Source organism: Grampus griseus (genome assembly GCF_964374135.1).
Source record: "Grampus griseus genome assembly, chromosome: 6".
In the NCBI taxonomy this organism is placed as follows: Eukaryota; Metazoa; Chordata; class Mammalia; order Artiodactyla; family Delphinidae; genus Grampus; species Grampus griseus.
Genome location: NC_139000.1, coordinates 109,904,828 through 109,931,702, shown reverse-complemented (window position 1 = coordinate 109,931,702; position 26,875 = coordinate 109,904,828). Strand labels below are relative to the sequence as shown.

The 26,875-nt window shown below is 42.0% G+C and overlaps 1 protein-coding gene across 1 annotated transcript in view; it reads left to right on the top strand.

Moving 5' to 3' along the window:
* Positions 1-26,875, top strand: part of GALNTL6 (polypeptide N-acetylgalactosaminyltransferase like 6) — a gene marked incomplete at both ends in the record, with an annotated part of 1,149,883 nt that overhangs the window by 367,686 nt on the left and 755,322 nt on the right. Inside the window, one exon of the mRNA XM_082657046.1 lies at positions 26,389-26,497. Within this exon, the coding sequence (XP_082513172.1) occupies positions 26,389-26,497 (109 nt within the window). The remainder of the gene's footprint in view (positions 1-26,388; positions 26,498-26,875) is intronic.

Genomic DNA, 26,875 nt, shown 5'->3' with positions numbered 1-26,875 from the left:
GCCTTCCAAGACTGAACCATGAAGAAATAGAAAATATAAATAGACCAATCACAAGCACTGAAATTGAAACTGTGATTAAAAATCTTCCAACAGACAAAAGCCCAGGACCAGATGGCTTCACAGGCAAATTATATCAAACACTTACAGAAGAGCTAACACCTATCCTTCTCAAACTCTTCCAAAATATAGCAGAGGGAGGAACACTCCCAAACTCATTCTACAAGACCACCATCACCCTGATCCCAAAACGAGACAAAGATGTCAGAAAGAAAGAAAACTACAGGCCTATATCACTGATGAACCACAGATGCAAAAATCCTCAACAAAATACTAGCAAACAGAATCCAACAGCACATTAAAAGGATCATATACCATGATCAAGTGGGGTTTATTCCAGGAATGCAAGGATTCTTCAATATGTGCAAATCAATCAACATGATACACCATATTAACAAATTGAAGGAGAAAAAACATATGATCATCTCAATAGATGCAGAAAAATCTTTTGACAAAATTCAACACCCATTTATGATAAAAACCCTCCAGAAAGTAGGCATAGAGGGAACTTACCTCAACATAATAAAGGGTATATATGACAAACCCACAGCCAACATTGCTCTCAGTGGTGAGAAACTGAAACCATTTCCACTAAGATCAGGAACAAGACAAGGTTGTCCACTCACACCACTATTATTCAACATAGTTTTGGAATTTTTAGCCACAGCAATCAGAGAAGAGAAAGAAATAAAAGGAATCCAAATCGGAAAAGAAGAATTAAAGCTGTCACTGTTTGCAGATGACATGACACCATACATAGAGAATCCTAAAGGTGCTACCAGAAAACTACTAGAGCTAATCAATGAATTTGGTAAAGTAGCAGGATACAGAATTAATGCACAGAAGTGTCTTGCATTCCTATACACTAATGATGAAAAATCTGACGGTGGAATCAAGGAAACACTCCCATTTACCACTGCAACAAAAAGAATAAAATACCTAGGAATAAACCTACCTAAGGAGACAAAAGACCTATATGCAGAAAACTATAAGACACTGATGAAAGAAATTAAAGATGATACAAACAGTTGGAGAGATATACCATGTTCTTGGACTGGAAGAATCAACATTGTGAAAATGACTCTACTACCCAAAGCAATCTACAGATTCAGTGCAATCCCTATCAAACTACCAATGGCATTTTCCACAGAACTAGAACAAAAAATTTCAGAATTTGTGTGGAAACACAAAAGACCCCAAATAGCCAAAGCAATCTTGAGAAAGAAAAACAGAGCTGGAGGAATCAGTCTCCCAGAATTCAGACTATACTACACAGCTACAGTAATCAAGACAGTATGGTACTGGCACAAAAACGGAAATATAGATCAATGGAACAGGATAGAAAGACCAGAGATACACCCATGCACATATGGTCACCTTATTTTTGATAAAGGAGGCAACAATATGCAATGGAGAAAAGACAGCCTCTTCAATAAGTGGTGCTGGGAAAACTGGACAGCTACATGTAAAAGAATGAAATTAGAACACTCCCTAACAGCATACACTAAAATAAACTCACAGTGGATTAAGGACCTAAATATAAGGCCAGACACTATAAAACTCTTAGTGGAAAACACAGCAAGATCCTTTATTACCCACCTCCTAGAGAAACGGAAATAAAAACAAAAATAAACAAATGGAATCTAATGAAACTTAAAAGTTTTGCACAGCAAAGGAGAACATAAACAAGATGAAAAGGCAACCCTCAGAATGGGAGAAAATATTTGCAAGTGAAGCAACTGACAAAGGATTAATCGCCAAAATTTACATGCAGCTCAATATCAAAAAAACAAAAAACACAATCCAAAAATGGGCAGTAGACCTCAATAGACATTTCTCTAAAGAAGGTACACAGATTGCCAACAAACACATGAAAGGATGTTCAACATCACTCATCATTAGAGAAATGCAAATCAAAACTACAGTGAGGTATCACCTCACACCAGTCAGAATGGCCATCATCAAAAAATCTACAAACAATAAATGCTGGAGAGAGTGTGGAGAAAAGGGAACCCTCTTGCACTGTTGGTGGGAATGTAAATTGATACAGCCACTATGGAGAACAGTATGGAGGTTCCTTAAAAAAACAAAAATAGAAGTACCATACGACCCAGCAATCCCACTACTGGGCATATATCCTGGGAAAACCATAATTCAAAAAGAGTCATGTACCACAATGTTCATTGCAGCTCTATTTACAATAGCCAGGACATGGAAGCAATGTAAGTGTCCATTGACAGATGAATGAATAAAGAAGATGTGGCACATATATACAATGGAAAATTACTCGGCCATAAAAAGAAACGAAACTGAGTTATTTGTAGTGAGGTGGATGGACCTAGAGTCTGTCATATAGAGTGAAGTAAGTCAGAAAGAGAAAAACAAATACCGTACGCTAACACATATATATGGAATCTAAAAAAAAAAAAAAAAAAAGTTCTGAAGAACCTAGGGGCAGGACGGGAATAAAGATGCAGACGTAGAGAATGGACTTGAGGACATGGGGAGTGGGAAAGGTAAGCTGGGACGAAGTGAGAGAGTGGCATGGACATATATACACTACCAAACGTAAAATAGATAGCTAGTGGGAAGCAGCCGCAAAGCACAGGGAGATCAGCTCCGTGCTTTGTGAGCACCTAGAGGGATGGGATAGGGAGGGTGGGAGGCAGACGCAAGAGGGAGGAGATACGGGGATATATGTATACATATAGCTGATTCACTTTGTTATGCCACAGAAACTAACACACCATTGTAAAGCAATTATACTCCAATAAAGATGTTAAAAAAAAAAAGAAAATATGCTTTACCCTCGTTTATTCCTGCTTTGATGCTCTTCCTTTCTCCATGTAAATCTGAGTTTCTGAAATATATTATTTTCCTTCTATCTGAAGAACTTCTTTTAGCATCTCTTATTGGCCACGTCTGCTGGCAATAAATTGCCTCAGCTTTGTTTGTCTGAAAAGCTCATTGTTTTTTCTTCATTTCTGAAAAACAATTTACTTGGATATTGAATTCTATGATTGTGCTTTCTTTCCCTTTCAGTACTTTTAATATTTCAATTTACCCTCTTGCTTTCATGATTTCTGGCAAGAAGTCCTCCCAACGTCTTTTCTCTGTTCTTTTCACTAGGTAAGATGTTGCCAGCCTCCTCATGATACTGTGATTTATAAGAAATATATGCTTGGTCACTCAAACAACCAAAATGTATTTCTCGTATATATTTGGTCTTCATCCTTGTTTCTTGGCTCACAGCTCCCAAAACCCTGGTAACTTCCTGAGTGATTAGAGGAGTGGGAGCATCTTTTGTTACAATATTGGGTTTCTTGTGGTCAGTTCCTGAAATGCTTCAGAGCCATAAAGGTGAAATTGGTGTCTTGTTATATGTAACGAGCTCCTTTCAAGTACAACTGAGTTTATATTAATAAGGTGACTTTTGGAAATCCCCTAAAGATGGGAGCTGGTTGCCAGGGAAACCATCTATGACTAGAAGGCTCAGAACTTTCAGTCCCACCCCTGATTTCTGGGGAGAGAAAAGGGGCTGGAGTTTGCATCAATCACCATGGGCCAGTGATTGAATCAGTAATACCTGTGTAATGAAGCATCCGTAAAAACCCAAAAGGAGGGAGGTCAGACAGCTTCCAGCTCAGTGAACCAGAATGTTCCCACTTGGCTACTGTGCAGGTCCCCAAACTCGATGAGCACAGAAGCTCCTTTACTTGGGAACTTGTCTTATGTATTTCTTCATCTGGCTGTTGATTTGTGTCCTTTGATATCCTTTGTTATGAATTGGTAAGCTAGTGAGTAAATGGGTTCCCTGAGTTCTGTGAGCTGCTCTAGCCAATTAATTGAACTCAGGGAGGGGGTTGCGGGAACCTCTGATTTATAGTCAGTCAGAAGCATCTGGACCTGAGACCGGCATCTGAAATGCAGGGCAGTCTTGGAAGACTGAGTCCTTAACCTGTAGGATGTGATGCTGACTCTTGGAAAACAGTGTCTGAATTGAGTTGAATTATAGGACACCCAGTTGGTGTTTGGAGAATTGATTGTGTGGGGAGAACCCCCAAATTAGAATTTGGTGGGCAGAACACAAATCAACAGTGTTTGTCCTTATTTTGGGAAAATTCTCAGAGATTATTAATTTAAATATGCCTTCTCCTACAGTTCTTGGAGACTCCCTTTCTTTTTTTTATTATTTTTTCTCTTTGAGATTCAGTTTGGAAGTTTTCGTCTATCACGTCTTTAAGCCCACTGGTTCTCCTCTTGACCATGCCCATTCGATTGATGGGGCCATCAAAGACATTCTTCATTTCTCCTAGTCTTTTTGATTTCTAGAATTTCCCTTTGATTCTTCTCAGAGTTTCCATCTCTGTTTTTGTTTCCCATCTTTTCTGGCGTCCTGTCTACTTTTCCCATTAGAACCCCTAATTATTGTTATTTTAAATTCACTGTCTGGTAATTTCAAATCTATGTCATGTGGGAATATGGTTCTGATACTTGCTTTGTCTCATGAGACTGTTTTTTCTTGCCTTTCAGCATGTCTTGTAATTCTTTTGTTGACAGCTAGATATAAAGTATCACTTAATAAGAAGTGAAATAAATAGGTTTTGTGTTCATCTGGCTAGGAGTTGGGCTGTGTTTAAAGTTTGATGCAGCTGTACATGCCAGAAACTTCAAATCGCTCTAGTGTCCTTGTTTTGGTCTCCCTTCTTTCTTTGGATTTCCCTAAGAACTCCTTTTGAGATAGAATCTGTGTCTTTCAAGTAATCCACTGTGATACATGAGCCCTGTTGGTGCGATGGTGAGGTGTATGGGAGGGGAAGTATCCTGTAACGTTATGACCAAGTGTCAATCTTTTAATGGCCCTTTCCCATTAATGTAACCTTTACCAGTAACTTTTAGCCCCACCCTCACACTATAGGTGAGACGGGAAAGGTAGAGCAGCCTGGAATCCTCAGGGAAATGCCCTTTCCCCAAGTTGGATAAAGCTCTGGTGAAGCCTTTCCCCTTGAGAGTAAGAATTTTTGATGCAGACACTCCTTGAGGGACTTCTCCTCGGCCCTTCACCGTAGTGACCAGGTATGTTTCCCAGAGGTAAAAAACCTGGAAAAGATTGGGACTCCCTAACACTGCAGCCCCAGGAATTTCTGATTCTCGTGCTGGTACATCCTTATCTTCCATCCGTTTATCTAAATGATCATTTAACTATTTACCTCTTATGACTCCTGCAGTTTCTGCTCTGAGTAGGGAGATCTGGGCTGTGCCTCTGGGTTTGCCCATTTCTCTAGATTTTTGTGTGCCGGTTTCTCATGCAACCTCAGTCATCTGATGGAGCTAAGAGAAGTGGTGGAGTTTAAGTTTGTTCAGCTTTATTCTTGTGGTAAAGACAAGAGTGACAACTTTCAAAGTATTTATAGGCTAGAGCTGAAATGAGAAATCTGTTATGGTCAATTTTTACGATTTATTTCTAGAGTAGTTATGTTAGAAGAATTTTAAAGGTCTGGACGTTCTTAGCAGTTAGAAAGACCAAAGTGTTTCAGACTTTGAGTGATATGATCTGTTTTCCTAGGAACATAGGGTTACTAATTTTCACACAAGTAGTTATTCTGTAAAAATTTGTTGTGTTTGACAAAACGTTAGCTTAAAAACCTATGATGATTAAGTTATATCGGATTGAAAATATAATTAAATTCTTAAATAGTTGAATATATGTGCATATCATATATTTACTGTGTGCTAAGTAGTATAATGGATGTTTTATAAGTTAACCTTATCCTCATTTTACAGCTACGTGAAATAAATGTTATTATTCCCATTTTATAGATTAAGAAAATGAGGCATTGAAATCTGTGCTCTTAACCACTAATTATTTTACCCCTCTAAAGAATCAGAAATTATCCACGTCTGATTATAAAAATGAAATATTTTATTTTTACTTCTTGGCACCTATACTTATTGACATGAAATATCTCCTTCATTGATATTTTTCAAGATACCAAAGGAAGTAAAGTAGGATAAATTGCATAGTTGTGCAGTTGACACTCTGACACATAGAAATGATATTACACAGATCTTCGTTTGTTTTGTTTCGTGGCCACATGTAGATAAATCTTTTCAACATTTAATAATATGCTAATCAATCTTCTATCTATGTCCTATAAAGTATGCTGTTTTACATTTAGTTCTAATTTTAAAAAAAATTAGACTGTAAGCTATAATTATAATAATCAAAGTCGCTTTCCCTTAAGTGAAATATTTGCACAGTACAGACTAGATACCAGGAAAACACAATGATCTATTGTCTTTCACGTCTACAATTTGTTGAACAAGAGACTCTAACTTAAGAGCTTGGAAAACATCTTTGCTGGTATTTGAAATAATTAGCTGTGAAAGTCATGGTCCAGACCCTTTAAAGATTTAAATTTTAAGTGCTGTCTCTTCTACTTGTCAAGCCTTGACATGTTATCACTTGGTATTTACAGTGGAGATTACCCTCCCCCCCAACACTGTAGACAAATTATTATTATGCTAGATAATCAATACTATTAAAAGCCGCCTAGCTTAGATATTCAAAAGCATTGACACTTATGCCTGAAGAGATTTTTTCACCCACATAAGAATAGGTCTGTATATTCAGATAAAATGGGTTGTGTAAGTCATTTTTTAAGTGAAAATTTCTAGTGGAAAACATTTTATTGCTCATTCAGTCAGTAAATCCAATTACCTTCTAGGGATCCCTTCTTCAAGGTTTTAGGCACCTTAAGCTGATGTGTCCCAAACTCAACTTATATCTGCCCGATCTTTTCCCCCACAATACGTAAATTAATACAGTATAAAAACCTCGTTGAAGGTAATACTATGTAGTTTACTGGTTTCTTATGTATTTTTCTTGCGGTACGCGGGCCTCTCACTGTTGTGGACTCTCCCATTGCGGAGCACAGGCCCCAGACACGCAGGCTCAGCGGCCATGGCTCACGGGCCCAGCCACTCCACGGCATGTGGGATCTTCCCAGACCGGGGCACGAACCCGAGTTCCCTGCATCGTCAGGTGGACTCTCAACCACTGCGCCACCAGGGAAGCCCTCTTATGTATTTTTTAATATCACATTTCGGGAACCTAAGCTAATCAAGGGCATGACTCTTCCTCTGCATTACACACTGGTAAATCCCAAGTACCTAGAACAGTGCCAGGCACAAAGTAGATGCTCAATTAATATTGGTTCAGTGAATGAGTGTATCCTTCTACTAGAATATAAAGTCCAGCAGGTCTGCAACTTTGGTGACAGTTATATTTCTAGTTTCAGAGTAGACATTCAATAAATACCTGTTGACTGACCAGCTGAATGCTGAATTGAGTAAAATAATGTCAATATTTCAATGCTGAAAGTGGAAGGCAAACAGGGTATAAATACCTCTGCTCTCCATCTCTAAACAATATATCTGACTTAACAAGGATCCATTTTCCACAAATGTGCTTGTTAGTTTCTCGTACTTCTAAGAATAAAGAAATATTTGTTAAATTTTTGGTAATTTATAATGACTGTGTTACCTCTTCACTAAATCTTCCTGAATTAACTTAAAACACCAACTCAGCAATTAAGACAGAGAGGTTAACAAACGTATTTGTTTGAGCCTTTCCAGTATGAAGTTTGCGCATTGCAATTGTCTTCACCATTTAAGACCATTTCCATCAGATAAAAATATAAAATTATCACTACAAAAGCCAACTGAAATTCCAACTATACTAAAAGTAGAAAAGACCTCATTGAAAGTAATATTGAGGTATCATCTACCTTTGTATGCATGTGGTCCATGCAATGATGATTTTAGTTATTGTGAAAATGATAATAACTGTAGCTGAATTGAGCATGTTTACATAGTAACATTTTAGGAGTTTGAAATAGATGACTTAGCCATGCTATAGTCTCTTCATTTCTCAATTATGAACTAATTCTCTGTCCTCAGTTGTCATTCTGGGTTTAGTTGTATTCTACTGTTTATTTTGTTAGTGGAAATACAAAAGCACCTGGGCCACATAGAACTTGGAAAAAAGTACTGACACTCTATTTTGATTATTTTGTTACTATCACACCTACCATGACAAAAGGTCTTTGCTTTTTCTCTCTAATCCACATTTCATGTTTCTGTGTTATGTTTCCCTTTAGACATAGCACAGTGAGCTCACATTAATAAGAAAATAGAGTCACATTTTAAAATAGAGAACAGCTGAGGATGCCATGTTTTTTTCCTTGAAGAATTGATAGGGTGGAATTCTAGAGGCACCCTATGATGTCCTTCTGAAGAAAAGTTCAGGGGGTCATGACACCCAGGCTTAATACCCCCAGGAAACTGCAAGTGTATGGATTCTCCATCACCAGGGGGCCATGTGATTCTTGAAGGTTAATATGATGATTTTTTTTTTGACATGATCTTTCTTTGCTTTTCAATTTTCACAGAAATGCCATCTGCTTCTATACTAAGTTTTCTTTATTGTTTATCTTTCCCCTTAGGAATCACAAAGAGAATACTTTGAGATGGGAATACATCTCAGAAAATTTGTCATTTTTGTAAGATGCTGATCTCCTGAATATTTCACTGAGGTATTTCACTGAGGTATGCGGCTGCATAGCAATCAGGATGTGGGAGGTTCTCCTGCTGACTTCATATGTTTCTGTTGGAATGGAAGAAAGTAAAAGTTAGGGTAATTTTGAGGGTCAGTAACACAACTATCCTGCATTACACACTTAAACAGAAATAGAGGGCTTCCCTGGTGGCGCAGTGGTTGAGAGTCCGCCTGCCGATGCAGGGAACGCGGGTTCGTGCCCCGGTCCAGGAAGATCCCACGTGCCGCGGAGCGGCTGGGCCCGTGAGCCATGGCTGCTGAGCCTGCGCGTCTGTCCGCAACGGCGGAGGCTACAGCAGTGAGAGGCCCGCGTACTGCAAAAAAAATAAATAAAAACAGAAATAGAGTCTGTCAGCTGGTTTATGGCTACTGCTGAGCTCCTCACCCTGTTTGATATCACGGAGGCTTTTACCAGGCACCTTCGGTCAATTTTCTTTAATTAGAAACTGTCTCCTAAGGATGTGTCCTTTATTCACAGGGGAATAGTTTCCTGCTGATCGCGCTGGTTACTAACAGAAGCTTTTGTTTACTGACAATGAATTCAGGCTATAATGTTAATGAAATTTACAAATTAACAATATAGAAAAAGAGTTAAACAACAGTTGTTTTTCTTTCTGTTTCAGCTACCCAGACAGGGAGGCATCTTCAAAAATTCTTCACAAAATTTCTTCACAAATATCCCAAGAATTCATACAATGAGGGTCATATGACCTTGTCTGTGAAAACAAATGATGTTTAAATCTTTCTAATGACCAAGGAATAAAGATTCATCAAGAAATAGTTTCAGAGAGATGGGAGCAGTAAGCAAGAGCTGTCAGTAGAACTCTTAAATTGGGCGGTCCTTGTATTACATGAATACAGTCGTCTAAAATAAAATGTTCGTATTATTAAAAGATGAGTATGATAGCATCCTTTTTTTGGCAAATAAATCCGACACAGAAATGTGTATAATAAAAGGAACCATTACAATATGACAGAATTTCACCCAGCAAGTTGTGTGGTCAGTGTAACTGTTGGTCATGAGGAAGGAATTACCGGCGATGCTGTGCACCAATTGTTTTGTCTTTTTTCTGCTAAAATAAAAACCAGAGCACTGTTTAGTTACCACGTACCAGAACTGACTCTTCTTCTGACTTTTCACTTTTGCAGATCTCACCAATCTTGCCTCAGTGTTTGTCTTTAACTAGTTATGATGATCTACACAGCCGCCTTGTAGAGATAACACCTTGCAGCGATAGTTTCATTAAAACGATACATGAAACATCATTCTGTGCTCTCAGGGGTTGAGGTATGAATGCCAATACAGAGGATAAATTTATACGTTCAGGACGTTGGTAATCTCAGTCACATTTACACCAGATTAAAGACCCTGCTGTCAGTGTGTGAGTGAGGCTGAGTAAGGTCTTGATCAAGAGTGTGGCGTAAGCCTGGCCACTGGTTTAGGAATGGCGACTGCAGCCCTGATACCCCAAAGACATGATCCTGCGGAACATGTTTGATCAATTTTTGAATTGTTTACAGTTTTATTTTTATTTTTTTCGTGGTATGCGGGCCTCTCACTGTCGTGGCCTCTCCCGTTGTAGAGCACAGGCTCCGGACGCGCAGGCTCAGCGGCCATGGCTCACGGGCCCAGCCGCTCCACGGCATGTGGGATCCTTCCGGACCGGGGCACGAACCCGTGTCCCCTACATCGGCAGGCGGACTCTCAACCACTGCGCCACCAGGGAAGCCCCTGTTTACAGTTTTAAAATCAAGATATTATATAGCAACCCAGATTTTAAGATCTAAAAATTACAGGGGAAATCCTTTGTACACCCTCCTGCCTGCTTCATACAGTTTTAGTTCTTAACTTCCTATACCATGTTTACAAAGTCTAGAGGGTAGACCCAAAGTTTCAGGACTCAACACTTAACTCAGGCTTATTTTTATTTTATTTTGTTTGTTTCTTGGAATTGTGTTAACAATGTCACATCTGAAAATTTATACAGAATGGAAAGAACAAGACAGTCCTATCTACTAAAAAAAAAAAAGATACTGTATTCTGACATTAACTTATCAGTATGTTTTGTGGGTATATAGACATGCCGAACCTTCTCTGTAGGTTAGGCTCATTGCATGCTCTGTAGCTGGGTTGAAACCTAGGAAGGAAGAGGATGTTAGAACAACAACAAAAGTCATTTCTGCATCACGTGACTTTTTTGCTCTTCAGTTTGAGAGTCATTCATGACTCCTTACTGCTCAGTGCATAGCGTCTAAAGTCCTGGGTGTGAAGTTTTTTGGCTTTACCTATCTCTCTAGTTTTATTTCCTAACATTTTTTAAATTGAAGTGTAGTTGACTTACAATATTATATTACTTTCAGGTGTACAGCATTGTGATTCAGTATTTTTACAGGTTCTACTCCATTAAAAGTTATTAGAAGATAATGGCTATAATTCCCTGTTTTGTACAATATATCATTGTTGCTTATCTATTTTATACATAATAGTTTGTATCTCTTAATCCCCTACCCCTATCTTATCTCTCCCCCGCTTCCATCTCCCAACTGGCAACCGCTAGTTTGTTTTCAATGTGTGTGGGTCTGTTTTGCATATACATTCCTTTGTAGTATTTTTTACAATCTACACATAAGGGATATCATACAGTATTTGTCCTTCTCTGTCTGACTTATTTCACTAAGCATAATATTCTCTAGGTCCATCCATGTTGCTGCAAGCAGTTCTTTTTATGGCTGAGTAATATCCTGTTGTATATATGTACCACATCTTCTTTATCCATTCATCTGTTGATAGACGTTTGGTTGCTTCCATTTCTTGGCAATCGTAAATAATGCCGCTGTGAACATTGGGTTCATGTATCTTTTTGAATTAGTGTTTTTGTTTTTTCCAGTTATATGCCCAGGAGTGGAATTGCTGGACCTATGGTAGTTCTATTTTTAGTTTTTAGAGGAACCTCCGTATTGTTTTCCACAATGGCTGCACCAATTTACTGCCCACCAGTAGCATACAATAGTTCCTTTTTCTTCACATCTTCACCAGCATTTGTTATTTGTACTGCCCACCAGTAGCATACAATAGTTCCTTTTTCTTCACATCTTCACCAGCATTTGTTATTTGTAGACGTTTTGATGATAGCCATTCAGATAGGTGTGATTTCTCACTGTTGTTTTGATTGGCATTTCTCTGAAAATTATCGATGTTGAGCATCTTTTCATGTGCCTGTTGGCCATCTGTATGTCTTCCTTGGAAAAATGTCTGTTCAGGTCTTCTCATGGTTTGATTGGGTTTTGGGTTTTTTTTTTTTATATTGAATTGTACGTGCTATTTATAAATTTTGAATTAAACCCTTGTTGGTCTATTTCCTCCCGTTCCTTAGGTTGTCTTTTCATCTTGTCGATGGTTACCTTTGCTGTGCAAAAGCTTTTAAGTTTAATTAGGTCCAATTTATTTATTTTGGTTTTATTTCCTTTGTTTTAAGGAGACAGATCCAGAAAAATATTGCTACCATTTATGTCAGAGTGTCTTCTGCCTATCTTCTCTTTTAGGATTTTTATTGTTTCAGGTCTTACATTTAGGTCTTTAATCCATTTTGAGTCCACTTTTGTATATGGTGTGAGAAAATGTTCTAATTTCATTCTTTTGCAAGTATTCTAATATTTTATAAATGACTTTATATAGTGAAGTTTGAATAAATGGATAGAGATAATGAGAGAATCATGAGAAGTCTACATATTTACTTTCAGTAATCCATAAGATTTAAAGGCAGACAGCCTTGATATGCCGCTTATTAGTTATGTGATCTTGAAGACTTTATTAATTATGTGACCTTAACATTTCTGAACTCGAGTTCATCATCCTACTCTTACGACGATTGATTTATATAAGAATAAATATCAGTTATGTCATTATTTCCAGCCATGTCATCCATTATATTATATACTTTTTCAGTAGTGTCTGTTTGCTTAGAACATCTCCCATGTGGCGATAATATACAAGAAACTTAATCACATCCAGTGTAAGAATTCACACCCACCACTATATTCCATTAACATTCACTGTAATAGACTCTGCCCACATAATTTATCGTTTGCTTACTGTATATAAGTTTTGTGTCTTCCACTGTGTTATAACTTTTCAAGGGCATTGGGAATAACTCACATATCTTTAAAAATAAGAGAGATTGTGACTACAACTGCCATTTATATAACACTTTATGATAAGCCAAGGGCTTTCACACACCTTATCCAATTTACTACTCAAAAATCCTTGTGAAGTCGGTGAGGTGGGTGTTATTTTTGTTACCCTACTTTCATATAGGAGTTAGCTGAGAGACCTAGAGGAAATGTAGATTTCTTGTATATGGTTTGAAACCCTAACTTATGTCTTCTGGCCCTGGATCCAGAGCATTTCCACTATGTCATGTTGTCTTCTAAAGAACAGGACTAGTGGTAAGTATACGGTTAATTGTGAGACTAAAAGTCCATTGGTTGTTGATTTATAAAAACCTAAGATAGGTTTTAGAATACAGGCAATCTTTTCTTCATAAAGATTCACAAATGTGTCTTTTCAACGTTATCACCATCTGTAGTTATCATAAATGAAACTGCTCTAATTTAGAGGCAAGAGGCAAGTTATTTTATTCACCTGGGGTTTTTAGACAAACAGCCCCTGAGAGGTATTTTGAGATTATATAAAAGTTAAGTACAGTGGTCAGGTAGCCCAAAAGCCTATCATTTCCTAGATAGGTACATCCTAGTTTCTCACCCGTTTGTGTCACATCTCTGACCCCAGAAGATATTTGAGTTTGCTACTTCGGATAAACACATTGTCTATGAGTAACGTTTTACCCTTGGAAACTTTTTCTCATGACCCATTCTCGAGTATGCTATCTTTTGATGGGCTCCTGGATTCAGCTCTAATGATTACATATGGTTTCTACTTAATAGGTTCTCTCTTCCATCCCTGCTATTTTTTTCAACTTAATTATTTGTAGAAACATTACAATGAATAAAAAGTCCACAAGGTGAAAAAGGATGCTCACAAACAAGTGGCCGATCTAGTGAGGGGTCTGAAATATATGTCTTCTGCAGGTACAATACTCTATTTATTTACAAGGTCGTAGATAATGGATCTCTGTAATTGTACAGAGGACACAGGGTATGGAGAGAAGCCAATGGATCTGGCAGTGGAGATGGTGCACCTGAAAGGAAAGACCAGGATACTCCTGGGTCATTTACTGGTGGTTAAGCTTTCAGAACCAAGGTAGTTCTACACAAATGGTCTGGAATCGATTTAGGTTTATTCACCCACCTTTCTGGCAGGTGAAAAGGATACAAACACATCTCCTCTATATTGGTCATTGGCCATCAAAAAAATAAATTTATTAATTAAAAGTTTCTACCTTAGATCGTGACACATGTTTTGTGAATGAGTCTTGCATGTTTTTTTTAAGTTTCAAGGATAGTTGATTACAATGTTCTATTAGTTTCAGGTGAACAACAGTGATTTGATATTTTTTCAGATTATACTCAATTTAAAGTTATTATAAAATGTTGGCTATATCCCCTGTGCTGCACATTACATTCTTGTATCTTGCTTATTTTATACCTAGTAGTCTGTACCTCTTAATCCCCTATCCTGATATTGCCCCTCCCCCCACCCCCTCCCCAGTAGTAGCCACTACATTTGCTCTTTGTATCTATGCGTCTGTTTCTGTTTTGCTATATTTATTCATTTGCTTTATTTTTCAGATTCCACATATAAGCAATATCATACATTATTTGTATTTCTCTGTCTTATTTCACTAAGCATAATACCCTCCAGGTCCATTCATGTTCTTGAAAATGGCAAAATTTCATTCTTTTTATGGCTGACTGATATTCCATTGTATATCTATATCATATCTTCTTTATCCCTTTGTTGATAGACACTTAGGTTGCATCCATTTCTTGGCTATTGTAAATAATGCTGCTATGAGCCTGGGGGTGCCTATACCTTTCTGAATTACTGTTTTCATTTTCTTCAGATATATACCCAGGACTGGATTGCTGAATTATATGGTAGTTCTAGTTTTAATTTTGTGAGAAACCTCCATACTGTTTTCCATAGTGGCTGCACCAATTTACATTCCCACCAATGGTGTCCTAGGGTTCCCTTTTCTCCACCTCCTAGCCAACGTTTTTATTTGTTTTCTTTTTTGATAATAGCCATTCTAACAGGTGTGAGGTGATATCTCATTGTGGTTTTGATTTGCATTTCTCTGATAATTAGCAATGTTAAGCATCTTTTCATGTTGGCTGTCTGTATGTCTCCTTTGCAAAAGGTTTATTCAGGTCTTCTGCCCATTTTTTAATCAGTTGTTTTTAATGTTGAGTCATATGAGCTATTTATATGCTTTGGTTATTAACCCTTATCAGTCACATCATTTGCAAATGTCTTCTCCTATTTGGTAGTTTGCCTTTTCATTGTGTAGATGGTTCCTTTGGCTGTGCAAAAGTTCTTAAGTTTAATTAGGGCCATTTCTTTATTTTTGCTTTTGTTTCCCTTACAAGAGGAGATAGATAGAAGAAAAATTGCTAAGACTTATGACATCTTTACCTAATGTGACAATTGCGTTTCTTCCTATTCATATGGATTAGTTGCTCTCAAATTTTAGTAAGCCTCAAAATCACCTGGAGAACTTATTAAAACACAGACTTCTCTGTCTCTGTGAAAGTTTCTGATTTAACAGGCATGAATTGGGAGCAGGGGATTGTAGTTCTAACAAGTTCCCAGGTGATGCTGATTTGCTGGTGTGGGTAGCACAGATATAGATGAGAAGAGACGTTAGTGGGGCAAATCCTCAGATAGCCGTTATTAAATCAGTTCCAGATGATCTGCTTTAACCTGAATCCTCTGATGTCATGAAATGTCCTCATGATGCCGACCCACCTTGCAGGAGCAGTAACTGCCAGGAACGTCTAAGAGATTTTATTTGAGATTTATTTATACAAATCAATTTATAATATTTGAAATATTTGAAAATATTTTGTAATATTTGAAAATATTTTTAAAATGTAGTCGTAATATAAAGTATATAATGATAACCAGAAACGTCCTGGACCACTTCTCTCTACTTGAAATTTCTGATACCCAGGGGCAACCACATCAATTTTTTTATCTTTATTCCATCATATGCTTCCGTATTTGTAGATAACATGTGTATATTACTGTTCTTTGGTTTTTTATTTTGATTTTATCTATTGTTCTATTAGATAAGATGTCTTTTTAACTTTTTCCACCCTTTCCCTCCACTTCCAGTATAGTTATACACCAAATTTAGTTAAACGAATAGTTAGGTAAGAATATTCATACCTACATCAAGTAGTGTGCTATAATTACACTTTCCTTCTTGTACATTGTTTTTTCTTAACCTCTAGCCTTATTAATTGACCCATTTTTCATTTGCTTAGATTTTTATATATGCATCATTAATTCATCCCGACCCTTTTGGAAGAACTGTAACTCTCCTTTTAGTAGGTTTAAAAAATAGGCAAAGAGTAAGTTTGTTTTTTCTATTCCCTTTTTTTTCCCCCACAAAGACCACCTTTCTGGATCTTCTTTCCACCCCCCTTGTACATTCAGGGCTGGATCAGCTCTATGCTTGCTGCAACTTTGCTATCTCTCTTCAACTTATATATATATATTTTTAAATACTCTTTTTTTTAAATAAATTTATTTACTTATTTATTTATTTTTGGCTGCGTTGGGTCTTCGTTGCTGTGAGTGGGCTTCCTCTAGTTGCAGCGAGTGGGGGCTGCTCTTCGATGAGGTGCGCGGGCTTCTCACTGCGGTGGCTTCCCTTGTTGCGGAGCACGGGCTCTAGGTGTGTGGGCTTCAGTAGTTGTGGCACACGGGCTTAGTTGCTCCGTGGCATGTGGGATCTTCCTGGACCAGGGCTCAAACCTCTGTCCCCTGCATTGGCAGGCGGATTCTGAACCACTGCGCCACCAGGGAAGCCCCTCAACTTATATTTTTATGCCTCTGACTCTCTTGTTTTTTTCCCCTTCCTCTCCCTCCCTCTCCTCCTTTCCCTCCTCCTTCTTTTTCTTCTATTTTAGATTTCTTAGTAGGGTTCCTTTGACCACCATTTTCCAATTACCTGTAAAATACTCTGTGCTGCTATCTCATTTTCACTTTCCAAGAGCTCTTCCTTAGTCCCTAAATCTCTTTTTTAAAATTTCTCTTTCTATAGAGAACCTTTTCTTAAAGCTCTTTGAGGAAATTAAATTTCGATTTTGGGGCGGAAGTTTTCTTCTGAGCCTTACATTGCCTCAGTTTCCTTCAAGTTTATTACAGCTTCTGTTTATGTCGGCCGCCGATTTTATGTTAAAAGTTCTCTCAAATGCCTGGCGATCCTTGGCTGCCTGTTCTTAGTTGTATGTGGAGGGGTGAAAATGCTACTACCATGCTGTGTGTGTTGGAAACACATCCCAGTGTAGTTACTGAGGAGCCCCTACCCGTTCCTTGCTTTTGACTCAGTTCTCCTGTAGGCATTTTTTTTTTAAACATCTTTATTGGGCTATAATTGCTTTACAATGGTGTGTTAGTTTCTGCTTTATAACAAAGTGAATCAGCTATACATATATCCCCATATCCCCTCCCTCTTGCGTCTCCCTCCCTCCCTACCTATCCCACCCCTCTAGGTGGTCACAAAGCACTAAGCTGATCTCCCTGTGCTATGCGGCTGCTTCCCACTAGCTATCCATTTTACATTTGGTAGTGTATATATGTCCATGCCACTCTCTCACTGCGTCCCAGCTTACCCTTCCCCGTCCCCGTGGCCTCAAGTCCATTCTCTACATCTGCGTCTTTACTCGTGTCCTGCCCCTGTAGGGATTTATCTTCTCTTGTCTACAGGCGTGAGGCAGGCTGGCAGATTTCTGGGAGCTGGTGAGCTGTGGTTAACAACACTTAGTGTATAGACTCACGTGGAACACTGGTTTTCATTACACGGTGGCATCCTCCTTTCAACTGTGTTTAGTAGCATGAAAACATGCTTGTCTCATTCAAACGCCAACCCTCTACAGGGGTGTAGCATGGTGGGTGGGCCTCAGAAATCGCCTCGTTGGAAAGGGGGATGGAACCCAGGACCGTCTAACAACCCTATGCAACAATGTCAATCTTATTGTTTTCACCTGTAACCTCGCCCACAGAAACACTTGATGCCTCCAATTTCACATATTTTAGAAGTTCATTGGCAAAACAAAAACAAACAAAGAACAAAATACACTTCCCTCGCAGTAACTCTCAGCCATTTACAAAAAGATCATGTCAGTTCCACTGTCTGCTTTCTTGATTCCTCTGGTGCTTCCCTGCCATTTTCATGGGGTTTCTGGAGAAAGCAAAGATTAACGCTTGCAGTCAATCGGCTCTTGTATTAACCAGCTGCTACGGATTCTCAGCATTACATAGATCAAAAGAAGGGAAATAGAAGGTGCCTGGTCATGTTGGAGGAGGGCGGGGAGAGGTCATGACCTCTGATTAACCCCAAGCTTGGGCCAGGCAACCAGAGGCTCCTCCCCTTCCGTGTCCGGGAATGCACGCCCTGCGCGCCCTGCCTACTCTCCCCGTCGGGAGCTTTTTCAGGAACGCAGGCTTCAGAGAGCAAAGCGGCGTGGGGACCACCTGAGTGGATCGTGACCGAGCCCCTTAAGGCCTCTAGGTAAACTTCTGAGACTCACCGGGCGAGTGCAGAGGGCGGCTTGTTTTGGGGCCGCTGGGGATAAGCCTGCTGTGTAAGTTCTCTGTTACACGCACCCCCGCCCATCTGGAGGGCCTCCCTCTTTCTCGGTGGGTCTCTCCTTGCTGTCCGTGTAGGGGGCTGGCTTGTGCACTAACAATTGGGGAGCCCTCCAAGAAGCGGGCCTTGAGAAGGAGATGCCCACAGGGGAGACCCCGCGTTGGCCGTCGCCCTCTGTGGGAGGAGGGGTGTCCTAAATGTTGGATGCTGTGGACGCCCTGAAGACGCCAGCTGGTCCAAGGCGGCTACCTGAACTGCTTGCTGTAGGGCCCAGCTTCCCAGACGGGAGAGAAATGGTCCCCTCAGGGGGCTGACCTCTGCTCCACAGATGCCGACTAGAGGCTGAAAGGAGGGCCCGAGGCCCCAGGAGGAGTCGCGGAGTCGCCTGCTCTGCTGGCGGCAGGCGAGGGGGAGCGATGCTGAGCTGGGGACTGCAGTCGGCTGTTTGCAAAACGAGGCTGCAGGCCGGCGGATGAAGATCCAGCGCTTGTGACATCCTGGTTGGGACGCCAAGAGGTGGGACCCCTGGGAAGTTGATGAGGATGAAGACGAGGACATTGTGGTGATTGACGGGGGAACGGATGAAAGCACCTTGCCATCCACTCCTCATACAAAGGACAGCAAAAGCACCTCAAGGGCAGCCCCAGCCAGCGGGCAGCCCCCAGCTCAGGAAACGTTCTTGAGGGGAGAATATACCACCGCCGAGATTATTGATGCAGCTTCCGAGTTCCAGCAAAAGGCCAGAGAAAGCATCCGGGAGAGGTTAGTGCGGCTACCGAATGGGGCGGGCAGAGGAAATGAGCATTACCCCCGCCACACACACACACACCCTGCCCTCCAGCAGCACCGGCATGGCGCTGGGGGTTCCAGGTGCTTATAGGTTGGTTTATTCTAGCTGTTGGGAGGCTTGGGACCCTGGAAATCTAGAGAGGAGGTGCAGCGGATTCTTAGGTAGTTGGAAATGAAACAGGCCCACTACCCTCGGTCTTGGAAGGCTGCCCCATTTACTGCAGGAGTGAAAGCCGAGACACTCCCACCCGCCCCTGCGCCGGCTATGGGACGAGAGGTCCACTCTGAGCTCAGCTGTGAGACACGTTACTTATGATGCTGGGTAGTCCATTGCCCATTGCTAATCTGGGGGAAACGGGCAAATCCTGCGAATGGGTACAGGCTGTGGGAGAGACCCGAGAGAGACAGAGAGCTTGAAACGCCACAAGGCTATTCCAACAGTGAAAATAACCCAGAAGCAAAGGTGGTTTGACCTCAGTGCTGCCCGGGGCCCACCTGACAAGATAGACCAGCCTGTGGAAACATTTAAAACCTGAGCAGCAGTTCAGACTTGCCCCACCACCCCTCTCATCCCTGATGGGCCACCTGCTCCAGCAGAGACCTCAGGGATACAGCCCTATTCGGGGTCCGTGCCTGCCACACCCCCGGTATAGGACGAGGGCCAAGATCGCCTCCAGGTGAGGGCCATCAGGGGGTGATCAGAGGCCTCACGTTGAGCTCACTAGTCATTGGTCCCCAGAAATAAACAACAGCTGACGGCTCTGGTTGCTACTGGAACTGAATGTGCTCTATTCCAGCATAATTGATGGTTAAAGAGGACAGTTGTGTCAGGAAGGTAGGAAGGTCCCTGTGACAGTGCAAATTGGGCGTTCTCCACCACGAGATTACCAAATTTTAATCTCTCCGATACCAAAGAACAAATTGGGTGTTGATCTCCTAGGAGGTCAAACTCTGCAAACCCTTAATAGTGAAATTGGCCTCAGGTTAGGGTAATCACATCAGTGCTGAGGGGAAACAGCTGGGAACCAGTAAGTCTACCACTCCTTGAAGCGTGGTAACTGTCGAACCACATTAACTGCCTGGGAGCCTAAGGAAATAGGAGAAACTAAGAACTGCACAGAGTGGGTATCATACTCCCTGCCCGCAGTGCTTTCCACAGCCCCGTAAGGCCAGTAAAAAAAAAAGCCAGATGGCCCCTGGCAGATGACGCCGCACTAGGAGAAATGAGCAAGGTGGGCCGCATCACTGCCCCCATCTAAGATGCCTTGGCCATGGCCCTAGGAGTGCACCATGCTGAGCTGGACTTAACAAATGCTTTCTTCAGTCCACCCCTGGCCAGAGTCAAGCGATCAGTTTACCTTCACGTGGGAGGGACAGCAGTGGAACTTTCCAGTGCCGCCCGGAAGCTGCTGCACAGCCCACGCAGGTCATGGTGTTGTTGAATAGGGTCCCACTGCTCACCGCTTACAAAATCAAACTCACAGATGTTCCTAGAAGGGAAAATTGTCTTTAATTAGAGTGCCGACAATCTGGGGACGTGGTAAAACTCTGTGTCCCCCCAAAACACCTCTGAGAGTCTGCTCGCCGTGGAAGTTTTAAAGGGATGGAGGGGAGTAATCTCGGTTAATCACTGAGATGGGGGGTCAGGGTCATCGCCGTCCCCCACTGTGTGCAGGCTCGTGGAATCCTCGTCATCTTCCTCTAGATGTTCTCTTGCACCCACGGTTTGTTCGCGACATTATGGGAGGAGATGCTAGGGAAGAGATCTAGTCACCTGTTAATTACTGATTCTTCATTTCCACGTCTTTGCCTACACTTGTACGTTCTTTCTGTAGATCAAAGTATTGTGTGATCAAAAGATTTGAAAAGCGTGCCTGGGCTGGAGATGAGTAGAGCATTGGGTGCCTGGTGAAAAGTTAGTCGCAATACAGCTCTGCTAAAGTGACAAGAAAAGGGGCTTCATGCGGAGGGCGGTTTCCTACAAAGAGCTGCTTACAGTGGGCCGGTAGCCCGAGACCTGTCCCTGTGTCCTTCCCACATCAGTAAAATGGGTCCGACACACTGATGATACAGTGTTAACACGTGAAGACTAGCCTCTGCTTCAGCGCACTGCAGACTTTGCCAGAACCCCTGTGAGGGAGGGGCTGGGCAGTGAACCCGCAGACAATTCAAGGCACTGCGGTGACGGTTTGGGAATTGCTTGTTCGGATAAGACATGCATTGTCTCAGCAGCTGTGTTTGAGAAGGTGCAACCTATCTGACCCCTGGAAGAGATGCCAGCCTTTGTAGGGGCTTGGGGAGGGCTTTTATTCCCCACCTGGCATAGTGTATGCATCCGTTTTACTACCTGGTAAAGAAAAGGCCTGTGTGGGACTGTGGATCAGGGCAGCAAGCGGCCGTTGAGAAGCCAAAATACCAGGGAAGCAGATTAAAGCTCCGCGCATCTCCCGAGCGGAGCTGCCATTTGAGTTTGATGGATCTGTGACTCCCGGAAGTATGGGTAGGACCCTGTGGCAGGAACAACAGGAGAAGAGAGTTCCCCTAGGATTTTGCTTCCAGTTCTGGAAGGGGGCAGAAGCCAAGTAGCCCTCCAGAGAGCAAAAGACCCTGGCAGTCTACCTCACGCTTCTCCAGGTGGAGCATCCCAGGAGGAAACAGCACGTTGTAGTAGCTTCCCTGCCCATCAAGGGGTGCGTTGAGAAGGCGTTCCATGGATCCCCGCAAACTCCCAGGGTGACGAAGTGGCAGCCGGTCTGCAGCAGAGAAGCCCCTGTCTGCCTGTCCACTGTCTCTAGAAATGCGGGTGCTCTTAGGTCCCGTAGAGCCTGTAGATCCCCTATTTTTGTGGCGGTCCCTGCAGCCTGTAGAGAGGAAGTGGGGAAATTTCCGCTGAAGCCTGGCATACAGATGGGTCTAGTCGGAGCAACCCAACCACAGGGGTTTCAGTTGCTCTTCAGCCCAACAATGACACCATCTAGGTGGAAACTGGAAGGGACTGCAGCAGCCGGTGGGCTAGACTCAGACCTGCTGAGCTGGGCATCACCCCTGAGCCCTGGCCGTTAACCCTTGGCCCCAACAGCTGGGCTGTTCTCTAGGGCTTGACCTGATGGTGTGGACAAGGGGAAGCCTAGGGGTGGGTGATCATGAATAAGCCCTTGGGGGCTCAGGACGTGCGGAGGGACTTTTATGTTCACCAGCAAGAACCTGAGGCCGTCGGCACTGTCTTCCACATCCTGGTCTGTGAGGGACTGACCCACTAGGCCATCAGGAGGCGATGGTCCAGCTCAGTATGAGCCCTAAAAACTGCCTTCAGGAGATGCATCAGATGGACTGCACAGAAAGAGGGGCCACTCGGTGCCTATACGTGTCCCCATCCACCCCTTCCTGGGCAGTCCCCAAGGATGCCGAGTTGCCCTTGAAATACAGTGACTGCTTCATGCAGTAGCAGCGTGTCCTGTGTGTTCTACACAACCCCAAGGCGGCTGCCAAAGGAGTCTGGGGCCATCCAGCGGAGGAGTTCCCGACAGTTGAGGGATTGGCAAGTTGATCGTATCGGTCCCCTCCGTCCAAGCGAGCATTTTAAATATGCCTCAGCTTGTGAGGACACTGTGTCTGGCTTAACCTGAACTTTCCCTTTTTCCACTCAAACCAGGCAGTTGTTTTTCACCCATTAGGCAATTAGAGAAACTGAATGCCCTGTATGGACGCCATCGTCGGATAGCGATCAGGGGTCATGTTCAAGGGTCATGATGTGCAAGACTGGGTAAAATAACATGGTATCGGATGGAGGTTCCTTCTCTCCTGTAACTCACAAGCAGCAGGATTGATAGAAGGGAGAAAATGGAATGTTAAAGCAGCAGATTAAATTACTAACAAGTAAAACAGCGTAGCCAGGGGGACTAAGTTACCACTTCGGCTTTGATACATTTGAGCAACCAATCAGTGGGGCCTGTTGCCCCATATTCCAGACTGGGGACCCCTGCCGAAGCACCCAGCACTGTAAAGGTACAGAAATGGTGGAAACACCGGGGGTCAGCATGCTGTGGGCCGAGAACACCAAGCCCCATCACACCTGGGACAGGTGCGGCTCCTGGGATTTGCGATGGGATATCCCCCAGGGATGGGTGGGTTACCTCACACCCCTGGGTGAGGGGGAACCACTCAGTCTCCACTGGGACCCCATTGTCCTGCTGCCAGATGGGACCGTGGAAACGCACCACACCTGGGATGGAAGGTGCACCCTTGAGTGAGGGGAGAAGTTGGGGCCCTGGTCTGGCATCTTTGGCCCCCAGTCTATCTCCTCACGGCTAATAGTGCCCGTCCCCTGGCCAGTGTGTGTGGTAAATGCACAACCAGGTCACGTTCCTGGAGAGCCAGAGGGCACGCTCTGTTTCCCACTGGAACCGCCCTTCGGCTGCAGGACATCATAGCTCACACAGAAGCCCCGACTGCATTCACCTAGCAAGCCTTGAACGAAGCCAACAAGGCTGTCTTTACTGAACACTGAAGTGCCTCTAATGAGGAGGGCTGTCCTCCCAGACAGGATGGCCTTGGACATTGTCCCTGCCTCACAAAGAAGGATCGTCCAGACAGTGCTGTGTGTTCACACCCGATGAGTCTGCTGATGTGTCATCTTTAACCAATCACAGGAGGACACGAATGAAAGTCCTGCGTGATCAGACCCCAGCCTAGAGGACTCCATAAACCAGTGGTTCGAATCCCAGGGCTCTTGGTGGAAACAAATTGTTATGGTTTTGAGAATCATCTTGAACTGTGTCTTCTCTTGCCTGTACCTGTATTGCTGCAGAGGTCTCTGCCTGCAACGCAGTCAGATGGCCGCCTGGAGCCACCTCCAGGCTCAAAAGACCCCTTGCAGACCCGCTCAGGGCACACTGCAAAAGTGAGGTCACGTGAGATTGTAAGAGCCTGTCTCAAGGGGTGGGGTGTTGGAGGAGGTCACCAGGAGGTCATGGCAGCTGGTCCACCTGCCAGGTGGACCTGAGTGATGGGAGGCGCCTCACCCTTCCCCTGTCCTTGGAAGGGACATCTGCCACCCATTCCCAAGGTGGGAACCCGTTTCAAGGATGCAGACTTGAGAGAGTAAAGTGATGTTGAGCCTGTCTGGGCTGAATAGTGACTTAACAGGGTCCCTGTTAAGGTCTCTTTATAAACTTTTAAGATTCAGGCATATGGGTGCAGAGATCAAGTTGTCTTGCAGGACAAGCCTCATGTGTAAGTTCCCTGCATATTAAACCCACCCCCTGCCCATCCGGAGGGTCTGCCTCTCTCCCTCTCTCCTTGCCCTCCATGTTTCGGGGTGGAGTAGGGGGCTGGCTTGTGAACCAACAGGTAATCAGAGAGAGCTTTGCATATTCAGAGTTTACACAAGAACATCTCCAGGTTTCATGGCAAAGTTTATTTTGAAATGATCTATTTTGAATTGAAGGTGATGTTTATTATAAATTGGTGTTATCTAAATCTGTAAGATTTCTATGATTGCTCAGCACTGATCACTGGAAATCCATGGCTGAGAAAAAACATGGGTTTTGTATTTTAAAGTTATTTGGTTATTTAAAACTTCCCATTCACAGCTGAGTTTGGGAAAATTTCTAATTAGAAAAGCAATATTGATCAGAAAAAAATGCATGAGGTTTTTTAGTATTGCTATTATAACCCCCAAATTGTTTTATTCCATTTTCTTCTATTTTTATATTTTCTGTTAACTTTTCCATCTTTTCTTTCTTGTCATCCTCCTTTAAAATTTTTTCCTTTTTATTCTTAATATTTTGTATAAACTCACCATCATCCTTTGTTTATTCCTCTGTCGTTTTCCTGAACTCACCACTATTATGAACAATTTTTTTAAAAAAATATACAGATAATAGTCACCTGATCTGGAAAATCTTTCTTCTGATTTAACTACCTTTTTAAATATTAAGTCCATTTTTATTCTTTCAAAACAAGTGGATCCTTTATAAGCTATAAAGATGGATCAAAAGTAGATAATTTTTTCATAAGCACAGTAGTTGTACTGTTTTAAAATAAGAAGTAAGACCTTTTATTTGCCTTGGAAAGGCTCTTAGGGTAAAATTTCCTCACTGAAATTATTCATCTTTTGTTTTAAATTGAAACTTTCAAAAGTGTTCTCTTTATTCTGTTGATGTTTTATTTATTTCCAAAGATGAACCAAATAAAAGGAAATGTGATGTGTGGTATGTGAATATGAAAACATTTATTTTACATTATTTTGACTGTTAAGATTGTGAAAATACATTTCATTCAAAACATTTTTTGTTTATGACCAAAATAAACACCATAAAGAGAGAAGTAGCTTCAGCCATGCACACAGAAATCATTTTCAAGGTGACATTAGAATATATTGAATTTTACTAAAGCATAAAACCTATTGTGACTACAGTTGTTGACTTTGTGATAATTTCAACTATAAGCATAACCACACACCATCATTTGACAGAAATCTAGGTGGTAGGCAGTATTTAATACTTGTGAGGACCACAATGTTGGTCTTAATAGAACTGGCCCAAGTCCTGACTTGGCCCCTGTGGTTTCATTCAAGTTATTTTACTTCTCTGGGCCTTCGATTAATTAGCAGAAAAATGAAGGTTTACAACTGAAGACTATATAAAGACTGAAGGATCTTCTATACACAGAGTATCCAGCTTAGTACCTGGGACACAGAGAGCATTCAATAAATGCTTGCTAATGTTGTCACCAGGCCATTCAAATATACTTGATCAAAACAAGTAAAATTGTACAAATCACAAACAAAAGTATTGCCATGATACAAAATCAGTACTACTACTATTTACACGTGGGGCAAGTGAAAACAGCCAGGCGCTTCTGCTCGGACGAGGTGGTACACGAAATTATTAACGTCTCTGGGTGAAATCAAATTGGAAATGGTAGGTGCTGTGTGAGACACATGCTCTTACTTTTAAAACGGAGAAAGGTTTTAAAATGTGTGTTCATCTGGTCCCCAGCAGCAGCTTCCTTTTCAGTAGACTGAGGAAGACCACTTATTCGAGTGTTCTTTGATTGCCTGTGATGTGCGTGGCTGTGTTTACCTGCCGTGCGAAAGGAAGTGCCTCGTTTTTATGCTCTGAACACTTTCCTTTTCCACAGACGTTTCCACTGGGCCTGGGAGACGGGCAGTTCTATGCATGGACAGATGGTTTAAGAAGAAAGGACTGGCATGACTATGGGAGCATTCAGAAAGAGGCTATGCGCTCAGGTATGGAGTTCAGTGTACCCCAAAGTGCTACTTTGCTTTGTCACTTACAGGATCTCTCATTGGTGTTTCTTCTGCACCCAGTAAGGTAGGCTTCATGGGGACATTGGAGGTCAACTCTGGGCAGAACCAAAACAATTTCAAATTTCAGAGGGAGAAAAAAATAATGAATACCGTTTATAATATGAGCTGAACAGAGGTCATTTGAGTTTTAGAAATCTGCCGTGCTTTATACTTCCAGAGTGTCTTTCAGTCATTTCTGGGGGTATCTTGGATTTATTCATGAGACTTGACTCGGAACACATGTTATCTTGAGCTAGATTCGCTCCTTAGGGCTGTGGTGTATCTAACTGGCTGGGCCAAGGATGGAAGGAGGACCGC